The 22007-nt window shown below is 42.0% G+C and overlaps 1 protein-coding gene across 2 annotated transcripts in view; it reads right to left on the bottom strand.

The window, feature by feature from the left end:
- Window positions 1-22007, bottom strand: part of atl1 (atlastin GTPase 1) — an 83971-nt gene that overhangs the window by 55646 nt on the left and 6318 nt on the right. For both annotated transcript variants that reach the window (XM_063048600.1, XM_063048611.1), the window contains exon 2: window positions 7443-7687. In XM_063048600.1, coding sequence (XP_062904670.1) covers window positions 7443-7687 — 245 coding nt within the window. The remainder of the gene's footprint in view (window positions 1-7442; window positions 7688-22007) is intronic.

The raw sequence follows: 22007 nt of genomic DNA, 5'->3' as shown, positions 1-22007 counted from the left end.
TCTGGAAGATGTTGCCCGAAGAATCATTGTTCGCTGGTGCCATCTTGACCAGATTCTAGCGATCAAATGTCATCCACTTTATCTGCTGAGGGAGTTTTCCGCCATCTTCCTGGTGGGGGGGTATATTCCATTTCAGACCAATGTCAGGCAGGCACTGGAGGAGCTGAGCAATGCATTGTGCACTCTGACGCCTTCCCTATCATTGCAGGTGATTTCAACCAGTCCAGCTTGAAGAAGTCTCTGAACAACTACCACCCACATATCACTTGTGGAACCTGAAGAGCCAACCCACTTGGTCACTGTTATACCACCATCAAGAATGCTTACCGTGCCATCCTATGCCCACACTTTGGAAAGTCTGATCATCTGGCTGTACTTCTACTCCCAGTATATAGGCAGAGAATAAAGACCACAGCACTAGTGGTGAGGACCAAGAAGGTATGATCAAGGGAGGAAGAGGAATGATTACAGGACTGCTTTGAGCTGGTGGACTGGATAATATTCAGGGATTCATCTTTGAGTCTGAATGACTATGTTACAATTGTCACCAACCTTATCAAGACCTGTGTGGATGAGTGTGTGCCTTCAAGAACATAATGGACATACCAAAACCAAAAGCCGTGGATAAACCAGGAGATTCGTAGTCTACTGAGGGCTAGATCTGTGGCATTCAAAAATGTTGATCCAGACTGCAGAAGAAGTCCAGGTATGACCTATGAAAGGCTATTTTTAGAATGAAAAAACAATTCCAATTGAGGTTGGAGATGGAATCGGATACATATCAGCTCTGGCAGGACTTGTAGGCCAAAACTTCCTATAAACCGAAACCTAACATCATGAATGCTTCACTCCCAGATGAGGTCAATGCCTTTTATGCATGCTTTGAAAGGGAGAATAAAATTACACTTGTGAGAATTCCTGCAGCATCCAGTGACCCTGTGACCTCTGTCTCGGAGGCTGACGTCAGAACATCCTTCAAGAGGGTGCAAGGCATCAGGTCCTGATGGTGTACCTAGTAGGGTTCTGAAAACCCCCACCAACCAATTGACAGGACTGTCAGGACATTTTCAATTTCCCACTGCTACAGGGGTGAAGATCATACCAATGCCTAAGAAGAGCAGGGGGACCTGCCTCAATGGCTATTGCCTATTTGCACTCACTTCTACTGTGACTAAGTACTTTGAGAGGTTGGTCATGACTAGAATCAACTCCTGCCTAAGCAAACACCTGGACTCACTACAATTTGCCTATCACCACAACAGGTCTACAGCAGATGCAATCTCACTGGCTCTCCACTCGGCCTGCACAATAGTAATAGCTGCACAATCATACCCTCAGCTCTAATCAACAAAACCTGGTCAGGGCTTGTGTACCTCCTTCTGTAACTAGATCCTTGACTTCCTCTCCGGAAGACCACAATCTGTGCGGACCAGAAATAACATCTCCCCTTTCGCTGACAATCAACACTGGTATACCTCAAAGATGTGTGCTTAGCCCACTGCTCTACTCTCTACCATCATGACTGTGCGGCTAAGCACAGCTCGCACAGCACCTATAAATTCGGTGATAGCACAATGTTTGTTGGCAGAATTTCAGACGGTGACAAGGAGGCGTACAGGATAGATCAGCTGGTTGAGTGGTATCACAGCAACAACCGTGCACTCAGTATCAGTAAGACCAAGGAATCAATTGTGGGCTTCAGAAGGGGGAAGTCAAGGGAACACGTACCAGTCCTCATCGAGGGATCAGCAGTGGAAAGGGTGAGCAGTTTCAAGTTCCTGAGTGTCAACATCTCTGAGGATCTATCCTGGGCCCAACATACTGATGAAATTACAAAGGCACAACAGTGGCTATATTTCATTAAGAGTTTGTAGGATCTCGGTAGTCAAAGACACTCACAAACCTCTACAGATGTACTGCGGAGAGCACTCTAACTGGTTTCGTCACCACCTAGTATATTGGGGCCCTTGCAGAAGATCAGAAAAAGTTGCAGAAAGTTGCAAACTCAGCCAGCTCCATCATGGGTACTACCCTTCCCAGAGAGGATATCTTCAAAAGACGATGTCCTAAAAAGGAAAAATCCTTCATTAAGGACTGCCCATCACCTAGTACGTACCCTCTTCTCATTGCTACCATCAAGGAGGAGGTACAGGAGTCTGAAGATACACACTCAACATTTCAGGAACAGCTTCTTCCTCTCCGCCATCAGATTTCTGAATAGACAATGAATCCATGAACACTTCCTTCATATTTTCCCCTCTTTTTTGCATTACTTATCTAATTAGTCTTCTTTCTTAAATACTTATTGTAAATTATACTTTTATTATTATGGGCCATGATGCTAACCAATGGATCCACCACAGCCTCATTCTGTATATAGACCTCCTCAGCAAAACGGTGTTGTCATAAAGAATCTCTCACTTATTCTCTGAAATGTCTCAGCTTGCCTCTAACAAGCTCCTTGATGAGGCAGAGTTAATCTATAAGATGAGCAAGAAATCCTTCGGCCTTTACCATGTTAGTTCTTGAATCAAGATCGCCCATCTTCATTCATCGGCTTCTAATATGCAGGTGGCTATGGCCTGCACACTCATTGAGACCAGGCTCCAACCATTGTCAATTTCTCAAGTTTGTGAGAGAGGGGGCCTTGTTTTAAACATCTTGTAAACAAAGATACCATACTTGTCCAGTGCACCACATAGCATAATCTCCCAACAATCAGGATCATTGATGGATCACATCCTATCTGGATAATGGATACACCATTACCAATCTGCCAAAATGGCCTTTAGCCATCTGCAAAAGAGAACTGTTGATGACCAAGACTTCAAACTCAGACCACGCCCTTGCTCTTGGACTAGTCAGCAGCTGGCATCCCTGCTTGATTTAGACACATGGACGACTTATTGCAAGCAATGGATTGGGGAACTGGAGCCAATACAGCAATACAGCATCTACAAAACCAGCTTCCTCGCTGATGTCAAAAACCCCCACCCCAAAGTTCTGATCATGTGCAACCATCTTCAGTGAACAGGCCACACAACTGAAGAAAGCAACCTAAACTGAGATTTGTTGCACCAAAATGATTTCTGGAGACAGAGAAGAAAAAAATAAGAGTTCATGAATGTTCCCAAAACGTCCTTGGAAAGAAAATGGAACACCTCAAACAGGAAGAAGAGCGTGCAAGAAGACTGACCACTTTGAATCTCTCTCCAATAGGATTGTGTAGATGTCAAGCATAAACAGTAAGAGCCTACAATTATTCAGTCAACCTAGTTATCTAGCAGCACCTTCTCTATCTGTGACAGCCCACAGATCCTATAAAGGACTATGTGGAAAGTAGAAATAATTCATGCTGAATCCTTAAGGAACCACCCAAGGAAAGATACTAGAAATCCAAGCAACACACACAAAATGCTGTTGGAACTCAGCAGGCCAGGCAGCATCTATGGAAAAAAATTGACTGTACTTTATTCCATAGATGCTGCCTGGCCTGCTGAGTTCCTCCAGCATTTTCTGTGTGTTGCAAGGGAAGGACATACTTGTTTTAGAAGCAGCTCCAAGAAGGAAAACTAGAGTAATTCTTTGGTTGAAGAACAAATGAAACAGCTTAGACGTACAGATGTTAAAAATGAAAGGTGTGAAACATAGAAGCCTGAGGTTTGACAGAGTGGGAGTTCAGAAGATGATCCCTATATGGAGCATTGTAGAATTGGGGCTGTAGTTTCAAAGTAAGAAGGTTGCCCATTTAGAATGGAGATGAGAGGCAAGTTCTCCTCTCAGAATTGTAAACCCTTGGAATTTCCTAGTCCAAAGAGCTGTGGGTCGGTTTACTAAATAGGTTCAAGTCTAAGGGAGACTGATTTTTAGGCTATTTATAACTTTGTTCAAGTTACACCCTCTTCTAATTTAATGTGTGTGTGTGGGGGAGGGGCAGGAATAGTTTTGGCAAATGGTTTCCTTTCTAATGTAATCATAACCTACATAACTGGAAAATAAAGGATTATTGGCAGGAGATAGGGAAGAGAGGCGAGGCCAAAATCAGATCAGCTATGATTTTATTGTGTGGTGGAGCAGGCTAAAGGGACTTAGTGGATGAGACCTACTCTTATTTCTTCTATTTTAATGCATAATTTTAAAAGATGATCCTGTACACTGGAATTGAACAATTCTAATTCAAAACAGAATAAAAAATAACTGTATTTCTACCTGGATTCTCCCATCCTGAGACCAGATTTTCTTAGTATAGCATATAGTGAATACAAGGTTAATTGGGAGTTATATCCCCAATGTACTTTTGATATTTTTGGAAATAGTACAACGAGTATAAAACCAATCACTATGACCTAAAAATGAAACACAAGTTAGATGATTTCCAACAAGGATTTAATGTACGATGCAACCTGTGACAACAAAACTACAGAGAGTTTACCCAAGAGTCTAGGGACTGCTCTCCACTCTTACCACCCCACCCACTGCCATCACTTACAGGAAGCAAATTAAGCAAGGGGAACTGTGGAGTTCCATTTGAATAGCTATAAAAATATTAATGATATTATCAGTTAACACTAGTTGGGACTCTGCAGATTGCAGTGTTCACTAGATATACATCACAATCAATGACTCTAAAGTACTCATTTAGTATCAGGTGGGCTGCAGAATGGTTTCACAAGGCAACTGAATATTATCACAACGGCCACAGATAGTCATCAGCAATGGTATTCTCCAAATGAAACTTCATTTGCAAATTGAAGCAGGGAGCGGTTGAACAGGAAGGACCCCAGGAATAAAACGCAGTTGTCACCGACCAGTGAAGGTAACAAAGGTACATTGTTCACTTAACAGTTATCCCCAATCCAATCGATGATAGTTTTAATCAAATTTAGACAATTTACACTCAAACCTACAGAACAATTCCAAAGGAAATTCACAAGGAAGGGAGTTTTCAACTATGAGTCAAGACAAAAGGAATTGGTGCATTTTTATTAAAACCAGAAATTTCAGACATTAGACAAAGATGTTCCCAATTAGTGATTTTGATAGGGTAAACTGATAAGTATTATCACTAATCATGACTCAATAACCAAAAAGCACTAATTAAGATTTACACCAAAACAATGGAGAGAGGTTTAAAAATTAGGTTTTTTTTGTTTACACATACTGAGCATAGTTAAGGAGAACTTTATAAGAAACAGCAGTGAAAAAGAAGTCCAGTGGAGCTTTTAAAAAAGGGAAATATGGAAAAGGAAAACTTTGAAAAAAGGAAAAGCTAAGAAAAAGAGTACAGAAATTTTTTTTTCAGAGAATTGGCATGTGATGAACACAATGCTTTTATCCTTCTGGGCTATGAGATTCTGCAACTCTGCAGCAAGTAAAATTGAAACATGGGTAACAAGCATACAAACAAATTGAGTCAAGAGAACTAGAAGGAGCTGTGGAAAGGCAAAGTTTATTGGCCAATTTGTTGAGTTAATTCCAGTGAAAAGAATTTAACATAATACTCTACCACAGAGCCAAAAATAGGAAAATGCAAGTCTACACAAGCAATGCTAAGACTTTGCAATGGTCATCTAAGACAAAAACAAAAAAATAGAGCATGTAGCAGGCGGTAACCCTGATCATGACTGCTGAGTTATCAGCATTGGTGAAAGAAGCTCAAGATTCATAGATTGAAAAAAATTACTTTGCAGTTTATCAGAGTAAATTTAGGGTTTTACTTTAAAGAAAATTTTTTTAAATGAGACCAGAAGACATGCATAAGCATAAATTAATAAAAACAAAACATTTATTGAGGATCTAGATTAACTTACTGGCTGAATAATAGAAGTAAAAACATTAGGTTGGTTCCCAAGAACAAAGTTATAACTTCTCAGTGAAAGAACTCACATATTTTAAATGGGATCCAAATCTTTGGTTTTTATTTTCTCATCACTGGCTTTATCTTGTATATATTCAGATATCTTGTGTACAAAATGTCTAAAATCCAGACAGTTACAACTTCAGAAAATCATGTCCTGGACAATGAGAAGCTCCTGCTCAACTTACACCCACTTCTAAATTGAAGTGAATAAAAAAATATATAATTTTGGCAACATTTTTTTCTTCCTCTGTAATTACAGCCTACACTATGGCTGCCTATATGAAAAACAACCAGAATCTATTGTGGACTGGTCGAAGTTTATCTACATGCAACAGTTGCTATCTTTTCCCAGTGTAACACTTCCAAGTTTTACTTGCCGTGGAATTGCACTCCAAAGCTAAATGATGATAATGCCATTGGAATGCAGAAATAAATATATCCGTTCAAAGAGTAAAACATCAAGAATACCTGTTGGTTGCATTCTATCTCTTCTGGCCCCCATTAACTTGTCATATGAGCCCACTCACTCTACTTGCTCTAAATGAGCAATTTTTCTGTATAATTCTATCAAGAGATAACGCATTTTAAAATAGCTGATGCAGCAAAAGAATTGTGGCACCTAATGATGTGGCAGGAAGTTACAAGATCCCATTTTTTTGTTCAGTGCAGACTACAACTACAATTTGGGTGCTGTGAAACTGACATGGGAAAATACGATCAGGCAAAATAACTCGTTCTAACTCCAAACCAGTGATCCTAATGGAAGTGCATTACAGATGTTAGCCATGTCTGTGGTGCTTCCTACAGCAAAATAACATGTTGATACTCATTGTGGAAATTCTGACATGGAGGAGGAGACTTGGGCAAGATTCGAGACAGCTGCCATTGACTGTAAAAGCATACCATAAAAGCATACCATGACAAGTCACTGCTTCCAGGTAACAGAGTATGAGCTTTATGGATAATTCAAACCAGAACAGTGCTCCTTCTTGGCCAAGATGATCACAAACTGTAACATTTTTAAAAATCATTATGTGAAGGGAAAGGAATTTGAGCAGCATTATGTCACTGACCTATTTAAAGTACATATATGTGAGATGAAAGTCTTCTGCTTCAGACACACATTGGACTCAGGAATTTGTTGGTAAAATGGTTTGCATTTTTTTCATAGTTAAAATTCTTGGGTCTTGATGCATAAAAATTAAGGAGCATTTCAGTGACATTTTTTTTTTGTTCTGCATTCAAAAATACAAGCTTTGTATTTCCGGGTTTCCTCCAGTTTTTTTTTAAGTTTCATTAAATTTCCTATTTCTGTCATTATTCTTCAGCTAAACCTTCGGTTACTTCTTGTGGGAAATGAATTATGGTGTATGAACACGTTTGGCACGCACTTCAGTTTCACAGAAGAAATCTTACCTCATTCTCCAAGAGATGAGAATGAATTAGTGAATCTACACTCTGCTGTCCCAATAAAGAACTTGGAAAAATAGATATAGAGAGTCAAGCATTCAATCTCGAAAGCAGCAGCTTTCCCCACTGTAAATGGCAACAGAATAGCATGGTTGTTTAATTCTTACTTTACCTGACTATACATATATCTCAGCATGAAGTCCATGAGAAATGATTTTCCTTTTCTGAAGGCACCAGCGACGGACAAGGCTACCACTTCTCGATCCCTAACCTTTTCCGAGAGAAGAATCTTGTTCAGAGCCGCTTCATCCAGTTCAAACGTATGATCATCATTAACAACGAGGATCTGAACTGGTCGAGCCTGCTGGACGGTGTCATTTTCTGGAGTCCAGCTGAAGCTTTCCTCTGAAAATCCTCCTGCAATCAAAGTTTCCAAACATTAATAAAGTACAATGCAGATTCATCCATTTAATGCTCACATGCAATTTACAAGAGCAATGTACTGTAGAGTGCTCACCATCAAATCTGAAAAATAATTTCAGCAAGCCCTCACATTACAAATGAGGGACCAAATTCCTCATTACTTAAAAACGTATTACATTAAAAATCTCAAACAAAAAAACAGGTTATAAGATACTGTATTTAATATGTAAGTTGTTCTTTTCTATTGGCAGAAGCATGCATGGCAAAAGTTGTAATCGCACAAATCTTTACACATTATTTCTATTTAAGAGTAATTAATATAATCAAAAATTACAGTTTTGAGTTGTTGTATACTTTTACACATATGATATTCGATCAGAAACGCCCTATGATTTCCAGTTTTCCAACAAATTTATGAGGCATGTTCCAACCTGTTGAGCAGCACCTTCTGTGTTGAAGTATACCATTTGTCACATTAGCTAGGATTCTTCCATAGGTACCATATTGTGGGCCTCCTCCCCAATACAAGGCACAAGGCTGCAATGGTGCCTACAGCTCATCAGTGTTACCCAGTAAGGCAGGTAGTTTGACCAATTGCTTGTGCTCTGCCATCGTTAAGCCCATGTGCAGTATCTGGATTAGATGCCTATTCAAATATAGTCCAAAATTTAGGGGTTAATTTTTCTATCCTATTTCTGCAAATTGAAACTTGTTATGCACCAACTTCATTGCTTAAGAAATTTAGGATCATTTTATGACTGGTGTTTTGACTTGCACACTGGGTTCAGCTGTGTTACTGTTTGTGAGATCTTAACAAATTTTGATTTTTTAACAAAGACCATTTAATTCAAGCACACAAAACTGAAATAACAAAAGCCGAGGAAATAGGCTTTTCACTGGACAGGCAGAAATGAACCTATTTATGCTGCTTCTTTGCAACTTGTTCTACACATTCGCTTTGCGAGAACATTTTTAATCTTAATTCATGGCCTCCTGCTGACTGACTATTTGGCAGCACCAATCATTTCTTCAGACACACTTACTTCCATTGTTCTGACATTATCGCATTGTTCTGACATTATTGCATTGCCGTTACTCTTGAAATTCATTACTGAAACATCCAAAAGTTCTTCACCCAAAACATGGCTTTAGTTCACAAGAAACAAAATACTCAACATTGAAAACTGTCGTGTTAGATTACTAATTGTCAAAATAGCAGAAGTTTATGTTTTAGTAATGTTATCTTCTTCTCATACAAACTAAGATTAAACTGGTCTGAACCCCTTTCTGGGTTCAACAAAGAAGTGGGATCAATTGAACTAAAAGTTCACATGATTTTTAGTTATTCTTCTGCAACTCATCACTGACTTCTGACTTCAGATTATCTTCTGTTGAACGGCAAAACAGAGCTTCATGAAAGTATGAGCTGGTATGTATCAAAGTCAAAACAAAGTTTCTACAAAATAAAAAATTTAAATCATTCACAATATTATGAAAAGTACAAATCATGTATGGAATTATGAAGGTTCTGTATTAATAATAAAATATCGCATAATTTTTATGCAAATCCAGAGTAACAATCACTTCATTTTCCTTTACACTTGTGTACTGAAGAATGGCAGTCAACTATTTTGAATCTTAAATAATTCTGCTTTACCTGTTCATTGTAACAAACACTTATTTAATTAGTAAGCAATGAGGCAACCATCCAAATTTATCTATGAGCTAAAAATCACTGTATTGCTGCTTTCAAAAGGAACAATTACAGTAGATTTGGTCAAGATCAGGACTCATGGGACAAGTTGATACTATACTTAGACAAAGGAATGGCTAACAAATACAGCTGGAATAAACTGCTGAATTTCAGAAGGTCTAGCTGCAAATTTTAGGATGCCATGAGAATTAGCTATTTCCAGTTGACAATAATGAGTTAAATGTGGGAAACTAATTTATCCATATCTGCTATTTATATAAATCTGGGCATGCAAGTAATCTGCAAGAGGAATGCTAAGAAGCTGCAGAGGAATGTAGACTACTGCGCAAATATGTACAAAAATCAGCAAACACAACGTTCCTCAGTTAAGTGAAAGAATTTTCTAAAATTGTAAGGAACTGTTAGAGGTTACTGTTTAGAGAGATCCAAGTGGATATTTTACATATATCGCATGAAGTTAGCGAGCAGGTGTAGCTAATGATAAGGAAAGCAAATTGTTTGCTAGCCTTTACTTATCCTTCCCAATTGTGGCACTAGTCAAGCTGCTAGCTCAGAGCTCCAGCAACCCAGATTCAACACTGACTTCTAGTGCTGTCTCTATGGACTAAGCATATCCTCCCTCTCACCACACGGTTTCTCTGGGTGCTCCAATTTTCTCCCAAATCTCAGAGGTACGCCTGTCGGTAGGTGAATTGGCCATTGTAAATTGCCCTGAGTGGGTTTGTTGGAGAATCCTGGGATATTGATGATGGATATAGATTTGGTGGGCTAAAGGGTTTATATCCAAGCGGTATGACTCTCAAAAGGACATTTGCTACAACACAGGGTTGTACGTATCGTTTTAGCCTCCTTGTCTTATAATGAATATCTGGGCTTAGTGAGCAGTGCAGTGAAGAAGTAATGAATTCATCCCAGAGATGACTTTTCTTTGAGCAAATAATATGTATCAAGGACACGACCCACCCAGCCAACACACTTTTCGTCCCTCTTCCCTCCGGGAGAAGGTTCAGGAGCTTGAAGACTCGTACGGCCAGATTTGGGAACAGCTTCTTTCCAACTGTGATAAGACTGCTGAACGGATCCTGACCAGGATCTGGGCTGTACCCTCCAAATATCCGGACCTGCCTCTCGGTTTTTTTGCACTACCTTACTTTTCCTTTTCTATTTTCTAATTACGATTTATAATTTAAAAATTTAATATTTACTAATTTTAACTATGTTTAATATTTTTAATATTTAATATTTGTAATCCAGGGAGTGTGAAGCACAGAATCAAATATCGCTGTGATGATTGTACATTCTAGTACCAATTGTTTGACGACAATAAATTATAAAGTATGGACCTTCATTCTCCATAATAAATTATGTTGCTGGTACTTAACTGCTCTCTAAAATAGATTATCAAGTCCTAGCTCCAGAAATAGTGTCAAGTGACCAGCAACAATGAATACAGAATTGAGTCAGGTTTTAAAAAACAAACATAAACATTTATTAAACTCTGCTCAACAATAGCGAAAAGAATTCAAACAACTAACTTAACCGGAAGTTAACTGCTATACGGCAACTCTGGAACAATTCTTAAAGTGGTAAATTCCACCACAGTTCTTAAAGTGGTAAATTCGAACACAGCGCTTAAAGTGGTAAATTCAAAAGTCCAAGTGATTTACACAGTCAATAAGGAGAGACTTCTCTGGAAACGGATTTCTTCGAAGACGTGACGTTACTGCTAATTCTGTCCAAAGGATTCAGGACGAAGGAAATAAAACGGCTTAAAGGAACTGACCTTCTCCTGGTGAATGAACACTGCAAAAAACCTTCCTGATCTTACAGGGGTTATCTTAGATGCAAGTTACTATTTCTGAATGAAGATTCAAGAAGGTCGATCCTTTATGAAACCGCCAAACGATACCAACTTTACTCAATCCTCCAGGTTCCCATATTTCAGTAAGGTCTTCACTCTCCAACACTAGACTGTAAAGATAAACAGAAGATACCCCAAACAAAACTGGCAGCGATTGGTGAAACTGCCAGCACAATGATTTTACCTTACAATAGAAAATAAAACTCTAAAACGAAATGATGAAATAAGATGATTTTTTTTTCCTCCAAAAATACTTTATTCAGAAGTATTACAAAATAAAGTTATATACATATAAAAAAAAACATTCATTGACCCTGAGTCCTTATTCAATAAATAAAGTTATTTACCATAAAATTATGCGTTGACTCTGTTCATATACAAATGAAAGATGTTTACAATAAATCGTTCATTTACTCTCAACCCTTGGTCGAGAGTTAAGACTTATTTACAACAAAATTATCAACAATAAAGGCAGGCGTTGGCTCTAATTCCTTTTCCAAGTTAACAATTCCACCTTCTCCTTGGGCACCATGTTGATTCATCTGTCCACACCGCTGATGAGGGTTTTTCTCCCCACCCGAACCCTCCCACTCCCACGGGTGATGAACCCTGAACTGTGGTCCTTCCCCACCGGGCCTTGGCGGTGGCTGCACCAAGCTTGAGTGCGTCCCTCGGCACGTACTCCTGCAGGTGAGAGTGAGCCAGTCGGCAGCATTCAGTCATGGACATCTCCATGTGCTGGCAGACCACCAAGTTTCGGGCAGACCAAAGCGCGTCTTTCACTGAATTGTTGATCTGCCAGCAGCACCGGATGTTTGTCTCCGTGTGCATCTCCGGGAACAGCCCGTAGATCATGGAGTCCTCGGTAACGCAGCTGCTGGGCATGAATCTTAGCACTGTCCCTTCCAATCTCCTCCACACCTTCTTTGCGAACCCACAGTGTGCAAAGAGGTGAGTCACCGATTCCTCCTCACTGCAGTCCTCCCGTGGGCAGTGGGGTACGGAGACGACATTCCGGGCGTACAGGAGGGATCTGACTGGGAGGGCCCCTCTCACTGCCAGCCAGGCGAGGTCTTTGTGCCTGTTGGTGAGATCTGGCGATGAGGCAATTTGCCAGATGAACTGGACAGTCTGCTCAGGGAACCACCCCACTGTGTCCACCTCGTCCTTCTCTTGCAGTGCCTGCAGGACAGTACGTGCTGACCACTGTCTTATGGCCTTGTGGTCAAATGCGTTGGTCTTGGAGAATTTTTCTACGAAGGACAGGTATGGAGGCAACGACCAGCTGACAGGGGTGTTGCACGGGAAAGGGGCCAGATCCATCCTTCGTAGCCAGGGCGACAGGTAGAACCTGGGCACATAGTGGTACTTCGTGCCCACGTATCTGGGATCTATGCACAGCCTGATGCAGCCACACACGAAGCTGGCCATCAGGGTGAGGGCGACATTGGGGACGTTCTTGCCCCCGTTGTCCAGGGCCTTGTGCATGACGGTCCATCTCACCCGCTTCATCTTGGATCCCCAGACGAATCTGAAGACAGCTCGGGTGATTTCCGAGCTGCAGGAGCAGGGGACGGGGCACACCTGCGCCAAGTACAGCAGCCCTGAGAGCATCTCACACCTGATGACCAGGTTCTTGCCCGTTATCGACAGGGAGCGCCCTCCCCACAGTCCCAGTTTCTGTTTCACCTTGGCAGTCCATTCCTGCCAGTTCTTTCTGCATGCCTCAGCCCCTCCGAACCAGATCCCCAACACCTTCTCGTGATCAGACCTGATGGTGAAGGGGACACTGGGTCTGTCGTGCCAGTTGCCGAAGAGCATGGCTTCACTCTTCGTGCGGTTGACCCTGGCCCTCGATGCTAGCTCGGACTGTTCGCAGATGCCAATCAACCTGCGAACTGACCTCGTATCAGAGCAGAAGACGGTGACATCGTCCATGTACAGGGAGGTTTTCACTTGGGTCCCTCCACTGCCTGGCAGCGTCACCCCTCTTATGCCCTCATCCCTCCTGATGGCTTCGGCAAAGGGTTCTATGCAGCACACGAACAAGACAGGGGAGAGGGAACAGCCCTGCCTGACTCCAGACCTGATGGGGAAGCTGTCTGTTTCCCACCCGTTGACTTGGACTGCACTACGGATGTCTGTGTAGAGCAGTCTGATCCAATTCCGGATTCCCTCCCTAAATCCCATTTTGGAGAGCACGTCCACCATGTACGTGTGCAATATCCGGTTAAAGGCTTTCTCCTGGTCCAAGCTGACTAGGCAGGCATTCACCCCCCTGTCCTGCACGTAGGCGATGGTGTCCCTCAGCAGCGCGAGGCTGTCTGAGATCTTCCTGCCCAGTACAGCACAGGTTTGGTCCGGGTGGATCACCTGTCCCAGAGCAGACTTGACCCTGTTGGCGATAGCCTTGGACAGGATCTTATAATCCACGGTCAGGAGTGATATGGGCCTCCAGTTTCTAATGTCCTCCCTTTCCCCCTTCTGCTTGTAGATGAGGGTGATGATGCCCTTCCTCATGGACTCAGACATACTGTCGGCCAGAAGCATAGCGTTGTACACTTCCAGCAGGTCTGGGCCCATCCAATTCCACAGAGCCGAGTACAACTCAGCCGGTAAGCCGTCGTCTCCAGGAGTCTTACCTGATCCAAAGGAACGGATGGAGCCTGTCAACTCGTCCAGGGTCAGTGGCTGATCCAGACTCTCCCGCTTGCCGCCGTCTAAGACCTGCGTGATAGACGACAGGAAGTTGCGGGAGGCTGTGGATTCTGTGGCCTTTTCGTCGTATGGACCGGCATAGAAGGACTTGCAGATCCTCAGTACGTCGGTCTGCGAGGATGCGACTGAGCCGTCCTCTTCCTTAAGGTTGTGGATCACAGAACTCCCCCTGTGCACCTTTTGGAAGAAGAAGCGTGAGCATGTCTCGTCCTGCTCCACGGTTTGGACCCTTGATCGGAAGATGATCTTGGAGGATTCGGCGGCGAGGTGCTGGGCTTGCCGGCCCTTCACCTGTCGTAATTCCTCCCTGACATCCACCCCCTTCGACTGCAGAAGGAGGAGTTGCTGCAACTCTGTCTGGAGTTTACGCAGTTCCCCCTGCTCCTGCCTTGCTTTCTGGATACCCTTGCGAATGAAGAACCTCTTGATGTTCTCCTTGGTGGCTTCCCACCAGTGAACCGGGGAATCAAAGAAGGCTTTCAAGGTTCTCCAACCTGTGTACTCCTTCTCTAGTTCCTCGATGTTCTCTGGGGTCAGCAGCTTTACATTCAGCTTCCAAGTCCCCCTGCCTGCCTTCTGGTCCTCCCGTAAGAGACAGGTGGCTCTCAGAAGGCAGTGGTCAGAGAAGAACACCGGCGTGACGTCGGTGGACCTGACCGTGAGGGGCTCTGACAGGAAGAGGAAGTCGATCCGGGAGCGGGCTGAGCCGTCCAATCGTGTCCAGGTGGCTTGTGGCTGTGCTCCACCTGTGGGGGTGCCAAAGGCGTCGCACAGCTTGGCTGTCTTCACCGTTTGGTGCAGTCAATGGTACAGTTGAAGTCTCTGGCCAGAACGATCGGCTGGGACGTCACCAGCAGCTGTGGGAGCTGCTCGAAGACAACTAGCTGCTCGCTCCGCACGGCGGAGGTGTACACGTTGAAATAAGATGAATACGCAGCATAACGGAGTTACTGATGAACTAACGAAACTAACTGCGTCACACCAGGGGTTTCCCTTTATATACCTGTTGAGAGCATGTCATCACGTGACCTCACAATGGCGGGAAAATTACATCACCCCACCATCACAAGACCATTACATCATGGTCATAAGGCAGTTACAAGATACCCACGAGGTATGTAACAATAGTAATGGACCAACAATTAACTCTGGTCTTACCATCAATGTTCATATCTTATGAACAAAACAAAACCTCATCGAAACACATTGGATTTTAAAGAGGAAAGGTGGGATCAGGGCTGGATTAACCTAGTAGCAAAAGTAGCAAATGCTACGGGCCCCGCATTTTCAAGGGCCCCGCCCGCACTAAATGCTTGCAAGCAGCAGTCTGGTGAAATCGTATTCTCACGACTGTTAGAGTGAGTTTTGGGTAGACGATTCATTTACACTTAAATAATAAATGACTCCAGCCATCAGTCTTCTGTTCTTTGACAAAATACTGTGGATTGAGTTCATAACAATGCATTTCCTAAAATTTGTGAACCCAGTTTCATTTGTAACAATGTATCTCTGGCACCTCTGAGACAAGAATGCTAAGTTTACAGGTAGTTGTGAAGACACCATATCTATGCTTTTGAATATGAATTGTCCTCTGTGTTAGCACGTAACATACCAAATAATGTATTATGGATTGTAACTTGCATTCCTGAAGGCCATGAATTCCAGTTTAGGCATACTGGCGCCAGTAGAATGAATTTAATCAAAAGATGTGAAAACTTCAAAGAATTGTCTATAATTGTAACTATGAACTGTCCTTTGTGCCTAGCAAATAAATATCGAGCCTCAATCACAAGGCGGTTAGACCTGTTCTGCCAGGGGTCTCTGCCTGCTGTAACCTTGTTTTGTCGAATAGAGAAACTGCCTTGTACCTACCGGTAACGCAACACTCTGATTTCATCCACGCCACGACGACGATGATCTGGCAACGCTGTTGTTTTCATGTCAGGGGAGCTGCATGCTGCATGGTACAGTATGTGTGTGCAGGCGTGTGTTGGATCATTGCTGTTTTCATGGTATAAATGCTCATGCAAACCAAGGAAGGGGACATAAATCATACCTATCTAAAACAACATGTGAAGAATTCATCAATCTGATTGGATCCAGCATATTGGATCACATTATCGGTGAAGTGTAGAAATACAAGTATTATTCTGTTTCATTGGATTCTACTCCAGATATATCTAATGTGGACCAGCTGACTTTGACTGTGCGCTATGTTTTGCTGTCTGGACCAGATGAAAGAATTGTGAAGTTTTTGGATATGGAGGGTCATAGTGCTGAACAGCTCGCTCAAAGTTTACTTGACTTAAAGGAAAATGACATTGATATAAAAGACTGCTGTGGTCGAAGTTATGACAATACCATCAAGTATAGTGGCTTACAAGCACGAATTAAAGAGCTGAATGAGTTTGCAGATTACATTCCATGTTTTGCACATTCACTAAATTTGGTTGGAAAATGGACTGCTGAATGTTGTCAAGAAGCATTAATTTTCTTTCAATTTGTAGAAAGCCTGTACACATTTTTTTCTGCTTCTACTTATCGGTGGGATCTCCTTTCTGCTGCATTATCTGATGGTGGTGCTCATTTGTCCATTGTGAAAAGAATGTCAGATACCAGGTGGTCAGCTCGTGCAGATGCAACTAAAGCACTTTTACACAGCTTTGCTGCAATAAAACAAGTCTTGGATGACACTTCAAATAACAATGATCAGAAGGCAGAATGTCGACAACAGGCTCGTGGACTACTTTCAACCATGATGAAGTTGGAAACAGGAATAATGATCATATTGTGGGATCAAGTATTACAGCGTTTTCAAATGACCAGTGCTTCTTTGCAATCTTCTGGCCAAGACTTGAACACAGCTTGTGCACTCTATGAACCCTTGCATGGATATATTCAAGCTATGCGATCTACTTTTTCAGACATTGAGCAAAAAGCCAGGGATCTGACTGTGAAGATTACCAACAGCAAACTCGAAGAAAACACAAGCAAAATTGCACATATGGTGATTTCAGTAGCTCCAGCACTCTTGATCCACTTGTTGAATCTCAAACACCTTCTCAGAAGTTTAAAAGCCGAACATTTCTTGCCATATTGACAACTTACTTTCTGCCCTGTCAAAAAGGCAGAAAGCTTATCTAAAGGTGAATGGTGTTTTTGGATTCCTTCATCAGTTACAGTCGTTTACACCTGAAGAGATCATAAAGAGGTCATCAAATCTTATTAAATCATATCTGGAAGAAAGTCTTAATGAAGAATTTGTGCAGTTTACTAAACTGTTGAAAACTGATCTTGCTTCTCATATTGGCACCAAAAAAGACCTTGTAGAGTCACAGTTGTACCGTTTGATAACTGACAATTCTTTGGAGTCATGTTTCCAAATGTAGAAAATGCCTTGCGCATATATTTGTCAATCATGGTTACCAACTGCAGTGGAGAATGTTCATTTTCAAAACTGAAAATGATTAAAACTGAACTAAGGAGCACTATAGGTCAAAACAGATTGAACAATCTCACTCTAATGAGCATTGAAGATGAACTTCTGCGTAAAATAGACATCTCCAGTACCATCAACAAATTTGCTCATGCTAAATACAGAAAATCTAACTTTCAAATTGTAGCTTTGTTACTTTTGACACTTGAAATTGATACCTACATGTAAGTAATACTATTACTGAAATGTCAATTGTCGTATTATCTCGCTGTATAGCAAATGAAAAAATTTAATTACTTTACTATGCAAGTAAATAATTTATGTTTTAATAATTAAGTGCATTTTTAAAATTTAGGGCCCCTTTATAACATACGCTACAGGCCCCGCACTAGCTTAATCCGGCCCTGGGTGGGATGAATATTGAAGAGTCTAGAATGACATATGGTATCAAATAAGTGGTTAAACATTTAGAGTTCAGAGAAATTTTTTTACTAGGAGTTTCAAGAATCTCCCAATGTTTATACCCTACAGCAGGGGTTCCCAATCTTTTTTATGCCATGGACCAATACCATTAAGCAAGGGGTCTATGGATCCCGGGTTGAGAACACCCATCCAAGAGAGCTGTCAATGGTCAGCTGTTAAGTATTTTGAATTTTAGAACACAAGATATACAGAATGAGCAGGAAAGTTTCTGAAGAAGATCAGCCATGATCTTGTTCAGTGTCCAAGTTTGAAAATGTTTATAATGTTAATCTACCCTCTAGAGATATAACTATGTCATAAGTAAGAAAAGTAATTGAAAGTAAGTGGCCAATTATTAACCTAGAGGTCTGATTTACCTCCTGGATTTGCCTCCTGATTGTGAGCACTCACAGAGGGTTACCTGCTCTACAGCACACCTGCCTAGGGTTCATGTAGTCATATTCATAAAGAGATACAACATAGAAAAGGCCATTCTGACCGTCAAATCCATGCTGACCATCAACCACCCATTTACATCAACTCTACATTAATCTCTTACTTTTACCACATTCCCGTCAACTCCTCCCATATTCTGCCACCTAACTAACAAACTAGGGAGAATTTACGGTTTGTTGAACCCACAGAGATCACGTGGCACAGATGATGTTCCTTTTTGTGTGCTTAGATCCTGGTGGGGGTATTTGCGGACATTTTCAATCTCCCTGCTTTAATCTGTGATTCCCACCTGCTTTAAGAAGGCTACAATCATTCCAGTATTTAAGAAAAACTAGGTAATGTGCCTTAACAACTATTGCCTGGTGGGCTCTGACATCCATCATGAAGTACTTTGACAGGCTGGTTATGGTGCACATCAACTCCATCCTCCCAGACACTGTAATTCACCTACCACCAAAACAGGTCTATGGCAGATGCCTTCTCCCTGGCCCTATACTCATCCCTGGAACATCTGAGCAGTAAAAGCACCTATGTTAGGTTATTGTTTATTGGCTACAGCTCTGCATTCAATACAATAGTTCCAACCAAACTCTTCTCCAAACTCCAAACGTGGGGCTTGACAACAGGATCCTTGACTTCCTGGCCAACTGACCGCAATCAGTAAAGGTAGATAGTAATGCTTCTGCCACAATTATGCTCACAGTGGTACCACACAAGGCTGCGCCCTCATCCCCCTAGCTACTCGATATATTCTCACTAGATTCTGATCTAACTCCAACTACAAGTTAGCTGATGATACAACTGTGTGTGGGCTGTATCTCAAATAATGATGAGTTGGAGTACAGGAAGGAGATAGGAAGCCTAATCGACATGGTGTCACGATAACAACCTTTCTGTCAATGTCAGCAAAGCAAAAGAGCTGATTATTGACTTCGGGGGATGGGTGGGGGGTGATGCACATCATCCTGTTTACATCAATGGTGAAAAAGTCAAGAGGGTGAGAGTTTCAAGTTCCTAGGAGTGAACATTACCATAACTTGTCCTGGTGCGAGTACACTTTTGCCACAGCCATAAAAGCTCACTGGTGCCTCTCATTCCTCAGAAGCCGAAAGAAATTTGACATGTCCCCTTTGACCCTTAACAATTTTTATTGATGCACCATCGCTTGGTATGACACTTGCTCCGCCTGTACCCGCAAGAATCTGCAGAGTGTTGTGGACACAGTCCAGTATTTCACTGAAATCAGCTTTCTCTTTATGGACTCGACTTGCACGAATACAGTTCTGTTATTTTGGTTCACTATGTCATGCAAGTGATGTATTTTTCACTGCCTTGGTAAAGCAGCCAGCATAATCAAAGACCATATCTACCACAGTCATTCTCTCTTCCATTCCCCCTCCCAACCACAGAACATACAAAAATCCTCAACCACACACCACCCAGCTCAAGGACAGCTTCTATTTCACTGTTATCTATATAAGATTACATTACTGTCTATTGCAGAGCACTTTCTCTGCAACTGTAACACTTTATTCTGCACTCTTTTATTGTTTTACCTTGAAGTACCTCAATGCACTGATCTATACAAACAATATGCAATACAATCTCTTCGTTGTGCCTTCTTACACAATGATAAACCAATATACCAATGTATTAAAGGCAGCATTTCCTTTGCAATCATCTGTTATTGTGGAGATGGCACTGAAAGTAGGATGTGGAGCCATAGCTCCGTGTACAGGTTCAAGTTTATCGCCATAGCCATACATAAACAACAAGGCTTCCCAACCTTTTTTTATGCCGTGAAGTCCCACCATGAATTGAGGGGTGTTTGGACCACAGGTTGGGAAACCCTGACACACAGGGTACAAATGCCATGAAAATCAAGATTGTGCAGTAGCAGCACAGTATATTATAAACATGATGAACGTACATTACATAAATGTTAACAAATTATAAAGAGTGTGCATGACACAATGAACAAAATGGTACTAGTGCAAGGGAAATGCAGTCTGGGAGAGAGTTAGGGCCTTTCGGTGGATTTGGAGAGACGATTATGGAATGGGAAAAGTCATACAGATGTTCAGAGCAGATGGTCATCTGTTGAGGTTTGGATCATAGAACATCAAAATCTACAGCACATAACAGGCCCTTCGGCCCACAATGTTGTGCCAACCATGTAACCTACTCTAGAAACTGCCTAGAATTTCTCTACTGCATAGCCCTCTATTTTTCTAAGCTCTATACACCTACCTAGTAAAAGATCCTATTGTATCCACCTCTATCACCTTCGCTGGCAGTGCATTCAATGCGCCCAGCACTCTGCGTGAAAAACTTCCCTCTGACATCCCCTCAGTACCTATTTCCAAGCACCTTAAAACTGTGCCCCCTCGTGTCAGCCCTGGGGAAAAGCCCCTGGCAATACACATGATCAATGCCCCTCATCATCTTATACACCTCTATCAGGTCACCTCCCAGCCTCCGTCGCTCCAAGGAGAAAAGGCCAAGTTCACTCAGCCTATTCTCATAAGGTACACCCTCCAATCCAGGCAACTTCCTTGTAAGTCCCCTCTGCACTCTCTCTATAGTATCCACATCCTTTCTGTAGTGAGGTGACCAGAACTCAACACAGTACTCCAAGCAACACACACAAAATGCTGGTGGAAGGCAGCAGGCCAGGCAGCATCAATAGGGAGAAGTACAGTCGACGTTTTGGGCCGAGACCCTTCGTGACTCCACGTGGGATCTAATTAAGGTCTTATATAACTGTACCATTACCTCATGGCTCTTGAATTCATTCCCAAAGTTGATGAAGGTCAATACACCATACACCTTCTTAACAACAGTGTCACAGCAGCTTTGAGTGTCCTATGGATAAGGACCCCAAGATCTCGCTGACCTGCCACACTGCCAAGAGTCTTACCATTAACATTATATTCTGTCTTCAAATTTGACCTACCGAAATGAACCACTTCACACTTATCTGAGTAATGAAGATTTGAGGGCGGGATCAACCAGATAATCGGGGGCACTGTGTCATGGAGATGACTAGAGGGGTTAAGAACATCAGTAGTACAGCACCCTTAAGTGATGGAAGATCAAAGGACATATCTGCTAGAGGAAGTTGAGTAGATCAGTGTCCCTGGCAGGGAACTGAGAAGGTTCTGGCTCTGTAAATAAAGTAAGCTCCAACTTTTCATTTGAGATTAGATTGTGTTTTCACAGATCTTCTGTTGGCATATATCACATCACTGTACATGGTCAAGGACCTCCAGAATCACACGTGTGCACAAATATGAAAACAGTTTTAGTCAATAATCTGCTTGGACCTTCCAAAGGTTTGAGCAAACCAATTTAAAGTATACATGAACCAAGTACATAAAAGGACTCAGAGAGAAATATACTGACATTTTGATACTTTAGTAACTTTTGTAGCTGCTATTTTACAGCCCCATCCAAAAAGTACCTGACAACATTTGGCTGGGCAAAAGTGACTTAAACCCAGAAACTAACTCCAAGTGACTTACCAAAACAAAATAGGGCACCTGCTTGTGTGGTGTGATGACCTCTTGCTCAATGTCATAAAAGTAAGAGCTGATTTTTGACTTCAGGTAGGGGGAAAAGGGCAAACACAAACCAGTCTACATAGGAGGACTGGCAGTGGAGGGAG

The sequence above is a fragment of the Mobula hypostoma genome, chromosome 1 (assembly GCF_963921235.1).
Source record: "Mobula hypostoma chromosome 1, sMobHyp1.1, whole genome shotgun sequence".
Taxonomy (NCBI): domain Eukaryota; kingdom Metazoa; phylum Chordata; class Chondrichthyes; order Myliobatiformes; family Myliobatidae; genus Mobula; species Mobula hypostoma.
Note: the sequence above shows the minus strand (reverse complement) of the source record. Positions and strands in the feature narration are given on the sequence as shown.